Below are 18080 nucleotides of genomic sequence, written 5' to 3' on the forward strand. Positions count from 1 at the left end.
CGGCCACGCTTTAGGGGCGGCGTCAGTGGCTCGACGACAGCCGAAGATACAGCAGCAGCCTTCGAGCTGTGAGGGGGACTGAGGCCATTTGGACAGTGAGAGGCAGCCACATCAACAGTTTTATATTTAAATTTGCAGAACGGGTACTGCATTGTCAACACCACATATTATGCAATGGTTTGCCATCAATTCGCTGCATAGGAGAGAATTGATTAGAGCTCACCGCACCAGGAATGTCGTAGCCCGTAGGTTGATGGGCAGGAGACCTTACCCACGTCGACAATATCGAACCAGGCGCTCGTACCTGAACATGAGCGAAGCTGATTGTGTGAAAAGGCTGCGTTTTCGCAGAGAAGTTGTCACTGAGATCTGTGATATGGTGAGAGCAGATTTGCAGCCCAGAAGCAGAAGGACAACTGCCTTGTCTGTTGAAGTGAAGGTAACAGCTGCACTTTCTTTCTATGCCTCGGGATCGTTTCAGGCTACAACTGGAGATGTGTGTGCCATCTCTCAACGTACAATACATGTCTGCGTTTACCAGGTCACGGCTGCACTTTATGCGCGAAGGAATGACTTCATCAATTTCCCAATGACCGCACAAGCGATCCATGAGAGGGCTGTGGGCTTCTTCAGGATTGCCGGTTTCTCAAAGGTACAGGGCTGCATTGATTGTACCTACATAGCCTTGCGAGCACCTGTGGAGGAATCTGAGCAGTACCGAAATAGGAAAGGTTTCCACTCTATCAATGTGCAGCTCGTGTGTGACGACAAGCAGCGCATCATGTCAGTCGATGCGAGATACCCTGGCAGCACCCACGATGCATTCATCCTACGCGACAACGTTCTATCTGACATGTTTGAGCAGCAGCCAGAAGGGCAGAGCTGGCTACTGGGAGACAAAGGGTACGGCCTGACCACCTGGCTCATGACGCCCATACGCGTGACACGGACAGAAGCTGACCGTCAATACAACATGGCGCACATTGCGACGCGCAGCATCATTGAGAGGACCACTGGCATATTGAAACAGCAATTCCGATGCCTGGACCATTCCGGAGGACAGTTGCTATACTCTCCTCAGATTCTCGGTCACTTCACTGTTGTGTGCTGCATGCTTCATAACTTAGCCATCATGAGGCAGCAGGAGCTGGTAGTGGAACCCGAAGACCGACGTGAGGGTCCAGTGCATGATGATAGTATTACGGAAGACCAGGATGTGGATGATAACGACAATCAGGAAAGCATGCAAGTGCCTGATGCCGAAGCACGAGGTCGGAGGAGGGCCGTCCATCGTGCCCCTTTAACGATTGCTCGAGACTTGCGCCAGCAGCTCATCCGTGAACGCTTCAACTACTGATGCCTGAGGGCTCTGCGACCACTTTTGCGTATGGACATGTTTATTCTTTGCAGTTTTCCTACGTTGTGTTGTGTTAATGGAACATGAAACAGTTTTAATGAAAAAATATTTTATTGAAAAGTTAACGTCACTCTAATAAAATATTTGTTGTATCAAACTATACTTTTTAATATGACTCTTGAAGATCACTTAAAAACTTTAAGATCACTTATAAACTTGTAAAATTACAAAAGTTACAAAACACTTTCTATGTGAAAAATTTTACACTCTAAGATCATTTACACTTCAAGATCACTTTTTAGATGCAAAATTAAATAATATACAAAAAAATGTGAGAGCATTTACACTATAAGATCACTTAAAAACCATAAGATCCCTTATAAGTTGCAAAGTTACAAAACTTACAAAACAATTTCAATTTGAAAAACGCTACTACAGCTACATCAAGAACAAAAGCAGCAAAGAAAGGTTGCAACCGTGTCTCATCCATATCTCAGTGAATGTTCACTTCCTCACGAGGATATCATTTGATTGGCTGGGCTGTGTGCCCTTATTGCAGCAGCTACCTCAACCAGGCCCTCCCTGACGGCCTGTGCCGACACTTGCATGCCCTCCCTGACGGCCTGTGCCGACACTTGCATGCCCTCCCTGGCGGCCTGTGCCGTCGATTGCACTCCCTCGGACATTCCCTCCCTAAGTTCCCGTGTCATTACTACTATTTCTCCCGTCAGGACCGTCAACTCTTCACCTACTGCACTGACGCCACCGATGAGTGATCGGGTAAGCTCATTGGTCTCCATACCCAATGCCACAACCTGAGTCGCATCTGTTGCACGCTGCATCTCAGGAGAGTGTGTCTCCAATTTCCTTCTCCTCTGCCTGGGTCTGCCTTGTGGCACCACTACACTGGGAGGCGTGGGCACGGACGGTGGGATGCTCGGTGTTGCAAGCGGCACCACTACACAGGGAGGCGCAGGCTGGGACTGTGGGACGCTCTGTGATCGAGACGGCTGAACTGGAGGGAGAGGCTCGGGCTGGAATGGTGGGATGCTCTGTGTTGCAGACGGCAGAACTCGAGGGAGAGGCTCGGGCTGGAACGGTAGGACGCTCGGTGTTCCAGACGACAGCACTCGAGTGCGAGTCGTGGGCTGGGATGTTGGACGAATGGGTGTAAACTGCTCCATGATATTAGCAGCAACACTGGGACCCGAAGCGTCGGAATCAAAACCATAGTAGGTGGAACCAGAACCTATGCGAGAGGGAGGCGCAGGCTCGGATGGTAGTGCACTGACTGTAGAATGTTGCATTATACCAGCAGCACCACTGGGACCTGCAACATCGGAAGCGAAACCATGGAAGGTGGAACCAAGACCTATGCTAGGGGTTGAAACTCTGATGCCCCTTGATGGGGGCTCATAAACATTAAATTGGAAGCTCTCCCCTGCAGACATTTCAGTCATCGCTGCCATCATCCAGTCTGGATCGTCCGCAGCTGGTTGTACTGGTTCTTGTTCTGTACCCTCAGGATCCTCAGGGTTGGCAGCAGCAGCATCGTCATCATCATCATCATCATCATCATGTTCTGCAAAATACATCAGAACAGTCAAATGCTTAACATCAAGGGAGGGGGGCGGGTGGGTGGCATGAGTACTCTCACACATAGCAGGCCAGGCAGCAGGTTGATTTAAAGGGCCATGATGCATTTTCAGGACTTAACCTCTTCCTCGCGTGTGGGCCCAGCTTGTGCTGTACCGATTGCTTTTCTCCATGTACGACTCATCATAGCAGCTACCCTTTGTTCCAAGGGTGTCAGTGGATGCAGATTGGGCATGCCTCCTCCTGCCTCCCTTTTGTTGTGGGCCAATTTCTTCTGCAAAGAGTAAAATATAACTTTTTACAGAGTGTGTCAGTCTGCAAGGTGGGACATACAGATAGCCAGGTTACAATTACGATTAAATTAAAAATGGGAAATATTACTTGCACTAACTACTTGACCAAGGTCGTGCCATTTCTTTTTACACTGACTTCCAGATCTCCTGGTATGCACCACTGCGCAGTAATCTCCTGCAACTTGGTTCCAGCGTTTCTTCATTTCTTTTGGTGGCACTTTTATGCGACCTCTGTTGATGGTATCTAGCTCCTGCCATCTCTGCTCAATTACGTTGACTAATATCTCCACTTCCTCATGCAAGAAATTCTTTGTTCTTGGTGGACGTTGATCCATTGCAAAGTTGAATTGGCACTCTTATTTCTCCAAACACACAGTCCTTAATTTGCATGCACCAATGCAGCACCGGTTCTGCAAGTTTAGCAGTGAAAAGCTGAACTCACTGATTTCAGCAGGTGATTTATTCAGCAGTGCTGCTAAAAGCACTCCCTCACACACAGAAATATCAAAAAAAATTAAATTACAAGCCTTTGCAGGGGTCCAAGAAACAAATCTTCACTTTTTCTGCAGTATTTTAAAAAAATGGCCGAGTGCCAATGTTTATATGAGACTGCGCGTGCGCACACGCTCCAACGCGCACGCGCAGGGTTGCCGGCACCACGAAGGCTAATTTAAATTGTATCCGCCCCCTGCTACTTAGAAAATCGGCGCGAGTGTTAGGCTCCGCCCCCTGCTGCGAAGAGCGCGCCGTGCCAAGCAGACATCGAGCTCCAAGGAGCTCGAGAATATCGGACTTTTTTTTAGGCGCAGTTTTCAGCGCGAAAAACAGGCGCCCAGCTCGGTGCGCCGTTTTTGCCTCGGGACGAAACTTGGGGCCTGTATCTCTTCTATGTATTTATTCAGTCACTTAGACATAAGGCTGGATTGTCAATCACTTTAGTTTCATGAGCTTTTCAAACCTAGAATTGTATAGAGATTTTAAAATATATTTACACATACAGTAAAGCACTAATTAAATCTATCTTTGTGCTAGGTGTAGTGAAAATCATTCGCCGCCATCAGCCGTGATCTTGTATCATTTAATCCGGCAGAACCTTTTGAGAAGCAAGTTATGTTTCCATTTCCCCAGATCAAATTTGCAGCTATTTTGAGTGCTTCATCCAACATCCCAATTGAATGCCTGTGAAACTTTGCGTATGTGTCTAAATAATTGAACACCATAACAGTGTAGGATTAATCACCCAATCTGATGGTCAGTTGATGCTGAGATTTCTAATTGAAGCCTCTGAACGGTCCACCGTGCTAAAAATGATACTGTTGGGTGACTTGACATAGGTCCCATCTTAACGCATTCACAACAGAATAGATGTATTAATAGCGCAGGTAGAAATAAATAGGTTTAATCTAATAGCCATTGCCATGACGTGGTTGCAATGTAATCACAGTTGGGAACTAAATATTCCACAATATTTAACTTTTAGAAGAGATAGACAAAGGAGAAAGGGTAACCCTGATAATAAAGGATGGTATAAAGACAGTAGAGAGAAAGGATCTTAGCTCCGAAAATTAAGTAGTAGAATCCTTTTGGGTGGAGCTAAGAAACAGCATGGGGCAGAAAACATTGGTGGAAGTTGTTTATATGCCCCAAAGAGTAGTGGTAATGTAGGGCAGAGTATAAATCAGGAAATTAGAGGCGGATGTAACAAGGGTAATATAGTAATCACGGGGAACTTTAATCTACATATGGACTGGGCAAACCAAATTTGCAGTAATAGTGTGGAGGACGAATTCATGGAATGTATACAAGATAGTTTTCTAGATCAGTATGTTGAGGAACCAACTAGGGAACAGGCTATTTTAGATCTAGTATTCTGCAATGAGAAAGGGTTAATTAATAACCTTGTAGTAAAGGGGTCTTTAGGGAAGAGTGACCATGATATGATAGAATTTTATATTGCGTTTGAAAGTGATTTCGTTAAATCAGAAATTAGGGTCTTAAATCTAAACATAGGAAACTATGTAGGCATGAGGGGAGAGTTGGCTACAGTAGAGTGGGAAACTACATTAAAAGGTATGACGATAGACAAGCAGTGCTTCGCATTTAAAGAATCAATACATAATTTACAACAAATATACATTCCTTTTAAGGCACAAAACCCCACAGGAAAAGTGGTTCACCGTGGCTAACCAGAGAAGTTAAAGATAGTATTAGATCAAATGAAGAGGCTTATAATGTTGCCAAAAAGAGTAGTAGGCCTGAGGATTGGGAATATTTTAGAATTTAGCAAAGGAGGACCAAGAAATTGTTGAGGAAAGAGAAAAAAGAATGAGAGTAAATTAGCAAGAGATATAAAACAGATTGTAAAAGTTTCTATCAGTATGTAAATAGGAAGAGATTAGTGAAAGTAAACGTGGGCCAAATAGATTCAGAGACAGGAGAAATTATAATGGGCAATATGTATCTGTCTTCACAGCAGAGGTCACAAAAAATATTCAGGAAATAATGGGGAACCAAGGGTCTAGAGAGAAAGAGGAACTTAAAGAAATCAGTATACGTAAAGACATAGTACTGAAGAAATTAATGGGACTAAGTGGTTACAAATCCCCTGGACCTGACAATCTGTACTGCAGATAAAGTGGATGCACTGGTGATGTTCCCTAGATTCTAGAAAGGTCCCCAAGGATTAGAAGGTAGCAAACTTAACCCCGCTATTTAAGAAAAGAGGAAGAGAAAAAAACGGGAAACGAGAGGCCAGTTAGCCTAACATCAGTAGTAGGCAAAATGCTAGAATCTATTATTAGGGATGTGGTAACAGGGCACTTAGAAAATCATAGTATGCTTAGGGAGAGTCAACATGGTTTTATGAAAGGGAAATTGTGTTTGACAAATCTGTTAAGAGTTTTTCAAAGATGTAACTAGTAGGATGGATAAAGGGGAACCAGTGGATGTAGTGTATTTGGATTTTCAAAAAGCATTCGATAAGGTGCCACACAAGAGCTTATTACACAAAATTAGGACTCATGGTATTGGGGGTAATATATTAACATGGATTGGTTAATGGACAGAAAACAGTAGGAATAAATGGGATCTTTTCAGGTTGCAGGCTATAACTAGCAAGGTAACACAAGGATCAGTGCTTAGGCCTCAGCTATTTACAAATCGTATTAATGACTTGGAAATGTTACATTCAGTCCCTTCATCTAAGTTTGCTGATGTTACAGAGTTAGGTGGGAAAGTAAGCTGTGAGGAGGATGCAAAGAGGTATAGACAGGTTGACTGGGCAAGAACATGGCAAATGGAATACAAGGGGCAAGTTTCGGCTTGAGTTGCTCCTATTTTTTTGAAGCAACTGGTTTAGAATGGAGTATCTTAGAAATTGCAATTCTCAGCATTTAGTTTGCTCCAGTTCTAGTCAGTTAGAACAGTTTCATTTTGGAACAGATTTTTTTTTTCAAAAGGGGGCGTGTCTGGCCACTTACGCCTGTTTTGCAAGTTTAGGCAGTGAAAACTTACTCCAAACTAACTTAGAATGGAGTAAGTATAGATTTTTGTACACTCAGGAAAAACCTTGCCTACACTTAGAAAATCAGGTGTAGATTACAAATCAGGCGTAGGGAACGAGGGGGGGTGGGTGGGGAAGGGATGTTTACAAACATGAAACACATCACTTTTACAAATAAAGAGCCATTATCAATAATAAATGATAAATAAATCAATAAATCAACCAATAAATCAATCTAAAAAATAAAAAAAATCAATAAATAAAAAATTAAGTTTCTACTCACCTCAACAGCATGCTGGGACAGGGCCCCCCCGGTGTGTGTGTCTTTGTCTCTGTCAGTCTCTCTCTCTCTCTCTCTCTCTCTCTCTCTCTCTCTCTCTCTCTCTCTCTCTCTCTCTGTCAGTGTGTGTCTCTCGGGGAGGGAGTGGAATGGAGAGGGGAGGGAGGGGGGGGGAGGAGAGGGGAGGGAGTTGGGGGGGTGGGGAGAGAGGAGGCTGAACGGGCACAGCCAACGTTAAGAAGCCGGGCCAAAGACTTCAGACGGGGTCCGCCCCCAACAACATGCCGGGCGGGCGGGTGGGCCCCGCTGAAGGAAGAGGGAGCGGACCGGACCTGAAGGGGTGGGGCCACGGGAGGAGTTGGAGTGGGGGGGGGGGGGGTAAGAGCGGCAGGCAGCGGAGCGGGAGCTGTGGGGGGCGAGGGGAGCGGCAGGCAGGGGGTGGGGGGCAGGGAACGTATGGCAGCAGGGGGTGGGTGAGAGAGCTAGAGGGAGCATGAGCTGAACAGGGGGAGAGCAGGAGCTGGAGGAGGGAGGTGCAGTCCGATCTTCGCCGCCCCAGTGAGCCCATTCAGCCAGGGCTAGGTGCAGCGTGCTTCGGGCCCCTCCCACACAGTTTCGGGCGTCTGCAGCTACTGCACATGCGTGCACACTGTAGCGCGTATGCAGAGGTCCCGGCACTGTTTTCAGCGCAGGGACCTGGCTCTGCACCACGCTGAGGGCCTGGATCGACCTGAGGGAGTGGAGAATACCGAGGTAAGTTTTTGGCGCGGAAATCAGGCGGGGCTGCGCTGTTCTAGGCGTGGCCCGATACTTGACCCCCAATGTGGGGGAGTGTGAAGTTATCCACTTTGGTTGGAAAAACAAAAAAGCAGAATATTTTTTGAATGGTGAGAGACTGGGAAATGTTTGCACTCAGAGGGACCTGGGTGTCCTTGTACATGAATCACAAAGTTAACATGCAGGTACATCAAGCAATTAGAAAAGCAAATAGTATGTTAGCTTTTGTTACATAGAATTGGAGTATAAGAGTAAAGAAGCCTTACTACAATTATACAGGGCATTGATGAAGCCACACCTGGAGTACTGGTGTAGTTATGGTCTCCTTACCTAAGGAAAGACATACTTGCCTTTGAGGGAGTGCAGCAAAGATTCACAAGACTGGTTCTTGGGATGAGTAGACTAGACCTACATTCCTTAGAGTTTAGAAGAATGAGAGGTGATCTAATTGAAACATATAAAATTCTTAAGGGGCTTGACGGGGTTAATGCTGGGAAAATGTTTCCCCTGGCTGAGGAATCTAGAACATTTGGTCACAGTCTAAGAATAAGGGGTCAGCCATTTAGGACTGAGATGAGGAGAAATGTCTTCACTCAAAGGGTTGTAAATCTTTGGAATTCCCTACACCAGAGAGCTGTGGCTACTCAGTTGATGAGTTTATTCAAGACAGAGGTCAATACATTTTTGAGAATTAAGGGATATGGAAATAATGCGGGAAGGTGGAGTTGAAGTAGATGATTAGCCATGATCTTGATGAATGGAGACGCAGGGCCAAATGGCCTACTCCAGCTCCTATTTCTTATGTTCTTACGTTATTTGTCTCCCTTCATTGTTGTTTTCTTTGACAAATAGGACTGGCAAGTCTCTGACCGCTTTCCAGAGCAGAAGGCAAAAATAAACTCTGAGGAGGAAGAGAGGAAATGGAAATAATCAGAGAGGAGGCATGTTGAGGATGTTTTTGAAGACAGGAAGGGATGTGCAAAGGGTAGGGGACATAGTGAATTGCAGTGGCCATCAGGGAATAAGGCAGTGTCAGAAGAGCCAGACGGTGTATGTGGGTTGTATAGCTGAAGGAGAACAATGAGATAGGGCAGAATAAAGCATTGAAGGATTTTAAAGCAAGCCGGAGAATTTACCAATCGACAAGGGCATAGGGAGCCAAAGGAGTTTAGCAAGGACGGAGGTGATGGTAATATGGGACTTTAGTGTTGGTTGTGGCATTCTGAGTGAGCTGCTGCTTGTGGAGGCAGTGAGGCTGTCAAGGAGAAGCAGAAGTTGATCCTTTCATGTGAGGCTTTGTCAAAAGCTTTCTGAAAGTCAAAATAAACGGCACTACATAGAGTTCTGTTATCTATTTGATCTGAAGGCGGTGTTGAACCTGCAGTGCGCCAGTGCAGCCTTCAGCCGCCTGATGAAAAGAGTGTTTGAAGACCAGGCCCTCAAAACTGGCACTAAGCTCATGGTCTACAGGGCTGTCGTAATACCCGCCCTCCTGTATGGCTCAGAGACATGGATCATGTACATTAGACACCTCAAGTCGCTGGAGAAATACCACCAACGATGCCTCCGCAAGATCATACAAATCCCCTGGTAGGACAGACGCACCAACATTAGTGTCCTCGACCAGGCCAACATCTCCAGCATTGAAGCACTGATCACACTTGATCAGCTCCACTGGGCAGGCCACATTGTTCGCATGCCAGACACGAGACTCCAAAGCAAGCGTTCTACTCAGAACTTCTTCACGGCAAACGGGCCAAAGGTGGGCAGAGGAAACATTACAGGGACACCCTCAAAGCCTCCCTGGAAAAGTGCAACATCCCCACTGAAACTGGGAGTCCCTGGGCAAAGACCGCCCTAAGTGGAGGAAGTGCATCTGGGAGGGCACTGAGCCCCTCGAGTCTCATCGCCTAGAGCATGCAAAAATCAAGTGCAGGCAGCGGAAAGAGCGTGCGGCAAACCAGTCCCTCCCACCCCTTCCCTCAAAGATTATCTGTCCCACTTGTGACAGGGACTGTGGTTCTCATATTGGACTGTTCTTCCACCTAAGGACTCATGTTAAGAGTGAAAGCAAGTCTTCCTCGATTCCGAGGGACTGCCTATGATGATGATGATTTTGATCTATAATGTTCTCAAAGAAGTACAGAAATTTTTTAGGCAGGGTCTCCTTCTAAGTCCTGTTACAAAATTCTCAATTGAATTGGAATTAAATTAAAGGGTCAGACTTGCAAATTGAATAAATCAGCAATTAAATTACATTTTAAAAAGTGGATAAATATTCATTCTACCTTCTACAAAGAAAGAATTTGCGCTCTACCAGAACTGCTCAAATGCTTAATAGTGGTGTAAAATAGGCTTTTTACACATGGTTAATAAATGCTAACCTGTATGTTTGGTACCAATATGAATAAGTGTAACAAATGTAAAAATCTGCCCTTTTTAATTTCCAGAAATATTTGTACACCTGTGAGCCTTTCATCTGTAGATATTTTGATTCTTGAAAGATTTTTATAACTTTTTGTAGAACATATTTTACACATTGCGCATGTTGCTGTTTACATTTTTCTGTGTGATGGATTCTGCTTCATCAGCTGTGGAGAGAAAAATGAAACTTGAAGAAGAAAAGGCTGATCAACTTGCTGAGGATAAATCCAAACTTGAGCATACCATCTCTGAGATGATGAAGTCTTCAGGGGATAACTCGGCTCAGCTCACAAAAATGAATGAAGAGTTGAAAGACAAAGAAAGGTACGTTGCTGAAATTTTAGTGTGATAGTTTGAGTGTGATCACTGTGAATGTATATTAAGGTTGAGCAGATGATTTCTTGCCAAGTCTGTAAAACTGACTCCTCATGTCTCAATAAAATTTGTTTGTAAAAATGTTTAGAAGCTAGTTCATATCAGTAAAGCTTTATTAATTTATATTTTAGTGACTAAAAGAGAGAACAGTACAATGGAATCATGTTACATGTAGGTTGCAATGGAGAAAAATTGCATAACCAGACTTGTACATAACAAGACTGACGATGTGAGGGACAAAATTGAGACTTGAGAACAACTTTGCTGATAGGGTTGCATTTTCTGTATTCTTTCATTATTTTTATGGGTTTTCTGTCTTTTGTTAGATATTCCTTTTGCTACTCTAGCTATTTGCAGATTAATTGAATACAAGCTTTGTTTTTTGTCTTTAGGAAACACAAAGAACTACAAGCTCTGTATCATCAATCCAATGAAAAGATTGCCTGTTTACGGGAAAATTTGGAGCAAGTCGCATGTAAAACAGAACAGACCCAGCAGGAGGAGCTACAGAAACACCAGACTGAGCTTAAAGCAATACTGGAGAAAATGACAGACCTGGTACGAACAACTATTCAGACTTTCATTTAATACTGGCTTTGAATAAGCTTCATTGTTTCCCCAAAAATTATAACCCCTTCTGAACAGGAAAGTACTGTCTCTGCAGCATTTTAAATGTCTACTCTTAAAAATACAAATTAACTAACTTTATTACATTAATAGTTTTATTCACAGAACCTTATCAACTAATATTGTATAATTGTTAATTTTATACAGTTCAGATTTATCATGTGTAAATAAAGGGCATCTCAAATGCATCATAGGCAGTCCCTCGAAGCGAGGATGACTTGCTTCCACGCCAAAAAGGGATGAGTTCACAGGTGTTTCAATGAAGGACCTAATATTCCAGATCCCGAACTACATGTTGAAGGGTGGAAGATGCCTGTTCGTTTTTTTAACGTGTGGTGACCGTTGCACACCAGCCACCACACGGGCTTGACAGAGCTAGGTCTTGGTCCAGTGGCAAGGATTACCCAAGACTAACTGGAGACCAGTTCTGCTGCACAGACCGCGCGCGCACACATATCGCAGTGTGGGCTGGCCCGTGCTACCCCTGGGCCCCCTCCTCTCCTGGGCCCCGGTCGCTTCCCTCTACGGACTTTTGCCGCTCCTTCGCCCCTCCTGCTGTGCCTGCCCGCACTGAAATCGGTGACCTGGCTTCGTAGCCGTCGCCCTCTCGCAACATCACGTGCTGCTCCCTGCAGTGGTAGCTGCACGCTGCTCCCTCCAATGGCGCCGGCCTGCTAATGGTCTTGCAGACCGGGACCGCGCTGATTTCCGGGCCGGGCCGCCGCACGCTGCTCCCTCCAATGGCCCCGGCCACCAACGCCAATACTGACCCTCCGACAGTGCACAGCAAATGCACAGCATGATCAATATAAGAAATTATTTCAGATGTAAATAATCAGACAAATGTATGAAAAACTGTTGTGTTATCTAAATTTAAAGTCTTAGGGCTAGGAATTCGGCAGGTTTGCACCCGTTTTACCGCCATGGCGGAGCAGAAAAAGTAATTTTTTGGGCGCTAAATGTGGTGCATAAAATTTAGCGCCCGGGCGGAAAATTCGACAGCGGTTTTGCGTCGGCGATAAAAATTATCGCCCACCCATTTTTTTATAATCGTTTTTATAGAAACATAGAAAATAGGTGCAGGCGTAGGCCAATCGGCCCTACGAGCCTGCACCACCATTCAATAAGATCATGGCTGATCATTCCCTCAGTACCCCTTTCCTACTTTCTCTCCATACCCCTTGATCCCCTTAGCCATAAGGGCCATATCTAACTCCCTCTATATCCAATGAACTGGCATCAACAACTCTCTGCGGCAGGGAATTCCACAGGTTAACAACTCTCTGAGTGAAGAAGTTTCTCCTCATCGCAGTCCTAAATGGCCTACCCCTTATCCTAAGACTGTCTCCCCTGGTTCTGGACTTCCCCAATATCGGGAACATTCTACCGCATCTAACGTGTCCTGTCCCGTCAGAATTTTATAAATTTCTATGAGATCCCCTCTTATCCTTCTAAACTCCAATGTATAAAGGCACAGTTGATCCAGTCTCTCCTCAAATGTCAGTCCTGCCATCCCGGGAATCAGTCTGGTGAACCTTCACTGCACTCGCTCAATAGCAAGAACGTCCTTCCTCAGATTAAGAGACCAAAACTGAACACAATATTCCAGGTGATGCCTCACCAAGGCCCTGTACAACTGCAGTAAGACCTCCCCGCTGCTATACTCCAATCCCCTAGCTATGAAGGCCAACATACCATTTGCCTTCTTCACCGCCTGCTGTACCTGCATGCCAACTTTCAATGACTGATGAACCATGACACCCAGGTCTCGTTGCACCTCCCCTTTTCTTAATCTGCCACCATTCAGATAATCTGTCTTCGCGTTTTTGCCCCCAAAGTGGATAACCTCACATTTATCCACATTATACTGCATCTGCCATGCATTTGCCCACTCACCTAACCTGTCCAAGTCACCCTGCAGCCTCTTAGCGTCCCCCTCACAGCTCTCACCGCCACCCAGTTTAGTGTCATCTGCAAACTTCAAGATATTACACTCAGTTCCTTCATCCAAATCATTGATGTATATTGTAAAGGGCTGGGGTCCCAGCACTGAGCCCTGCGGCACTTCACTAGTCACTGCCTGCCATTCTGCAAAGGACACTTTTATCCCGACTCTCTGCTTCCTGTCTGCCAATCGGTTCTCTATCCAAGTCAGTATATTACCCCCATTACCATGTGCTTTGATTTTGCACACCAATCTCTTGTGTGGGATCTTGTCAAAAGCCTTTTGAAAGTCCAAATACACCACATCCACTGGTTCTCCCTTGTCCACTCTACTAGTTACATCCTCAAAAAATTCCAGAAGATTTGTCAAGCATGATTTCCCCTTCATAAATCCATGCTGACTTGGACCGATCCTGTCACTGTTTTCCAAATGCGCTGCTATTTCATCCTTAATAGTTGATTCCAACATTTTCCCCACTACTGATGTCAGGCTAACCGAACTGTAATTACCCGCTTTCTCTCTCCCTCCCTTTTTAAAAAGTGGTGTTACATTAGCTACCCTCCAGTCTATAGGAACTGATCCAGAGTCGATAGATTGTTGGAAAATGATCACCAATGCATCCACTATTTCTAGGGCCACTTCCTTTAGTACTCTGGGATGCAGACTATCAGGCCCCAGGGATTTATCGGCCTTCAATCCCATCAATTTCCCTAACACAATTTCCCGCCTAATAAGGATATCCTTCAGTTCCTCCTTCTCACTCGACCCTCGGTCCCCTAGTACTTCCGGAAGGTTATTTGTGTCTTCCTTCGTGAAGACAGAACCAAAGTATTTGTTCAATTGGTCTGCCATTTTTTTGTTCCCCATTATAAATTCACCTGAATCTGACTGCAAGGGACCTACGTTTGTCTTCATTAATCTTTTTCTCTTCACATATTTATAGAAGCTTTTGCAGTCAGTTTTTATGTTCACGGCAAGCTTCTTCTCTTACTCTATTTTCCCCCTCTTAATTAAACCCTTTGTCCTCCTCTGCTGAATTCTAAATTTCTCCCAGGCCGCAGGTTTGCTGCTTTTTCTGGCCAATTTATATTCCTCTTCCTTGGATTTAACACTATCCTTAATTTCCCTTGTTAGCCATGGTTGAGCCACCTTCCCCGTTTTATTTTTACTCCAGACAGGGATGTAGAATTGCTGAAGTTCATCCATGTGATCTTTAAATGTTTGCCATTGCTTATCCACCGTCAACCCTTTAAGTATCATTTGCCAGTCATTCTCAAACCATCTAAGTTACTTTTCCTCAAGTTCAGGACCCTAGTTTCTGAATTAACTGTGTCATTCTCCATGGCGGTAATCGGCTTGCAACGCTCCGCTATCGCTGCGGGAGGAAAATTCGCCGATGTCGCCATTTTTACCGCCCGTCCAAAAACACGCCTGAAAAAAAATCAAGTCTTAGCAGGTTGGAGCCACGCTAACGACGCCATCTTGAAAAACGGCTCAAAAGTTCAATGCATAAAAGGATTTGGAGGGAAAGCTGCGTTTTACAGAGGCTTTTGTGAGTTTATATTTTGTTTTTAAGGCTGTTTGAGGACATTTAAAAGAATGGGGGCTCAAATATCTACCATTATTGCTGGCTGCTTTTTCTATGCAGCATCGAGCTGGAAGAAGCCTTATTCATGAGCATTTTGAGCGTAATCAAAGAGCCCGCAGACCTATGGAGAGGAGACCTTATCCCCCCACAAGTTTACAGGCACCAGCACTCCTACCTGCAGCTGTCTGAGGCTTTAGTGCGTTCGAAGGCTGCGCTTCCGAAAAGAGGTAATCACGGAGATATGCCAGCTGATAAAGGCAGACCTACACCCTACCAGTGGGAACAGGACTGCACTGCCTGTCGAGGTGAAGGTGACAGTGACACCTGGCTCCTGTATGGCTCAGAGATGTGGACCATATATAGTAGACACCTCAAATTTCTGGAGAAATACCACTAGTGATGTCTCCGCAAGATCCTGCAAATCCCCTGGGAGGACAGACGCACCAATGTCATTGTTCTCGATCAGACCAGCATCAAAGCACTGACCACACTCGACCAGCTCCGTTGGGCGGACCACATTGTTCGCATGCCCAACACGAGACTCCCAAAGCAAGCGCTCTACTCTGAACTGCTACATGGCAAGCAAGCCCCAGGTGGGCAGAGGAAACATTTCAAGGGCACCCTCAAAGTCTCCTTGATAAAGGGCAACATCCCCACCGACACCTGGGAGTCCCTGGCCAAAGACCGCCCTAAGTGGAGGAAGAGCATCCGGGAGGGCGCTGAGCTCCTTGAGTCTCATCGCTGAGAGCATGCAGAAAACAAGCTCAGGCGGTGGAAGGAGCGTGTGGCAAACCAGACTCCCACCTGCCCTTTCCTCCAACGACAGTCCCACCTATGACAGAGACTGTAATTCCTGTATTGGACTGCACAGTCACCTGAGAACTCACTTTTGGAGTGGAAGCAAGTATTCCTCGATCTCGAGGGACTGCCTATGATGATGTTGATGCCTTCTAAGCCTCCGGCTCTTTTCAGGCATCAGTAGGGGACATATACTGCATCTCGCAGTTCATTACACATAGCTGCATTCGCCAGGTGACTACGGCACTGTACGCATGCAGGACGGACTTTATAAAACTCCCAATGACCAAGGAGGCACAGAATGAGAGGGCTATAGGTTTTGGACGAATTGCTGGCTTCCCCAAGGTTCAGGCTGCCATTGACTGAATGCACATCGTCCTGCGAGCACCTTTAGAGGATCCAGGAGTTCACTCCCTGAATGTACAGATAGTTTACGACCATACTCAGCGCATCATGGCAGTAGATGCCCAGTTTCCAGGGAGCATCCATGATACTTTCATCTTGCGTGAGAGAAGTGTGTCACACCTGTCTGAGTGTCAGCCACAAGTCCAGAGCTGGATGCTGGGGGACAAATGTTATGGCTTTGTCACCTGGCTCATGACCGCCCTCCCCTCCACAACCCCCCCCCCCCCCCCCCTCCGGAACCTTCAGACAGAAGATGAGCATCGCTATAATGACAGCCATGTAGCTACACGCAACATCGTCGAAAAGACAACTGGAGTGCTCAAGCAGCGCTTTTGATGCCTGGACCACTCTGGAGGCTGCCTACAATACTCCTCTCAGCAGGTCGCTGAGTTCATTGTAGTGTGCTACAGGCTACACAACTTAGCCATCATGAAGGGGACAGGATTTGCCACTGGGGACTGCAGGAGCCACTTCGAGAGAGAGGAGGAGGAGGACGGGAAGCCTGGCGATTAACCCATATACCACCACCACCACAGGGGAGGCCTCGTGGAGCTTTTGCCACTGCAAAAGTCTTACGTCAGCAGCTCATAATTCAACGCTTTGCATGAACAGTGAAGAGCATGTATCACCAGTGCCTGCCCACTCTATCCCACCATGTTGATTATTCCCCCCACTTATTCTGCAAATGAGACACTGCACAAGAATGGTTAAGGTGAACAAAAGAATTTATAAAAATTTGTAAATTTATGAAACTTTGTAAACTTTAATTTTGAAACTTAAATAAATGTTTAACTTGAACAGTGTGTAAAACTTTTATAAAATAACCAATACAGGAAAACAACAGCAAAACAGCAACAAAACAGGAACAACCCCTGCACCGAACGTCTTTTAACTGCGGCCACCTTTCTCCTTCCCCCCCCCCCCCCCCTCTTGCTTCTTACCCTTATCCCTACCCATGTTGGAACCAAGACGGTGTGCAGCAAGGCGTGCAGAGCGCTGCTGTTGTTGGGGGAGTGCCAATGGATACGCCATTGTACGCCCTGGAGAAGCTCAGGATATGAAAGGCCCGGCTTCTAAGTGGGAAGCCCTTTGCTTGGCCTCACCACTTTCAGGTGCTATGGGTCTGGGTGGTATGACACTGGAGACTGCAGTGCCAAAAGTCGAGACCATCAATTGCCGCAGGGCATTGACAGCCTCAGTGTTCTCCCATGTTGCAGCTACAATCTGCGACATGCCCTCCCTCATGTCCACAGATAGTGCCGGAAATGCCACCCAGGGCCTGGAGGAGCTCTCGACTGAGCTCGCTGCTCTCCCACCATATCCAGATGTACATCTGCCTGTCTTTCAGCAGACCGGCTTTGCTGACTCAACCTCCGAAGAGACGGCATACGGGGTTCAACCCTGGCGGTGCGTTGCTACACTCGGCTTGGATCCACTGCCTCGGATTGGACGAAGCTTGTGCCACATAAACCCCCACTTGGGTTGTGGGTAATATATTAGCATGGATAGAGGATTGGGTAACTTAACAGAAAAAAGAGAGTCGGGATAAATGGCAATCAGTAACTAGTGGGGTGCCGCAGGCATCAGTGCTGGGACTCCAACTAATTACAATCTATATTAGTTGTTATATCTATGGACTTGTGTTTACTCTGTACAGCCACCAGAGAGCTCATCCCATGGAGTCCCAAGGGATCCCATAATCTCTTGGGAACACAGGTATTTAAAGAGGCTTCACGGGTTGGAGAGGCACTCTGGAAACCTGCAATAAAAGACTACGGTCACACTTTACTTTGAGCTCACAGTGTTCAGTCTGACTCTCCATACAAAGTTTGCTGATGATACAAAGATGGGAGGAAAAGCAATGTGTGAGGAGAACACAAAAAATCTGCAAAAGGACATAGACAGGCTAATGTGAGTGGGCAAAAATTTGGCAGATGGAGTATAATGTTGGAAAGTGTGAGATCATGCACTTTGACAGAAAAAAATCAAAGAGCAAGTTATTATTTAAATGGAGAAAGATTGCAAAGTGCTGTTGTACAGCGGGACCTGGGGGTCCTGGTACATGAAACACAAAAGGTTAGTATGCAGGTACAGCAAGTGATCAGGAAGGCCA

The 18080-nt window shown here is 45.8% G+C and overlaps 1 protein-coding gene across 5 annotated transcripts in view; it reads left to right on the forward strand.

Annotated features, from left to right (window-relative positions):
• Positions 1–18080, forward strand: part of clip1a (CAP-GLY domain containing linker protein 1a) — a 207272-nt gene that overhangs the window by 115397 nt on the left and 73795 nt on the right. For all 5 annotated transcript variants that reach the window (XM_070887798.1, XM_070887801.1, XM_070887802.1 and 2 more), the window contains 2 exons: positions 10397–10553; positions 10997–11162. In XM_070887798.1, coding sequence (XP_070743899.1) covers positions 10397–10553; positions 10997–11162 — 323 coding nt within the window. The remainder of the gene's footprint in view (positions 1–10396; positions 10554–10996; positions 11163–18080) is intronic.

This window comes from Pristiophorus japonicus, chromosome 8 (assembly GCF_044704955.1).
Source record: "Pristiophorus japonicus isolate sPriJap1 chromosome 8, sPriJap1.hap1, whole genome shotgun sequence".
In the NCBI taxonomy this organism is placed as follows: Eukaryota; Metazoa; Chordata; class Chondrichthyes; family Pristiophoridae; genus Pristiophorus; species Pristiophorus japonicus.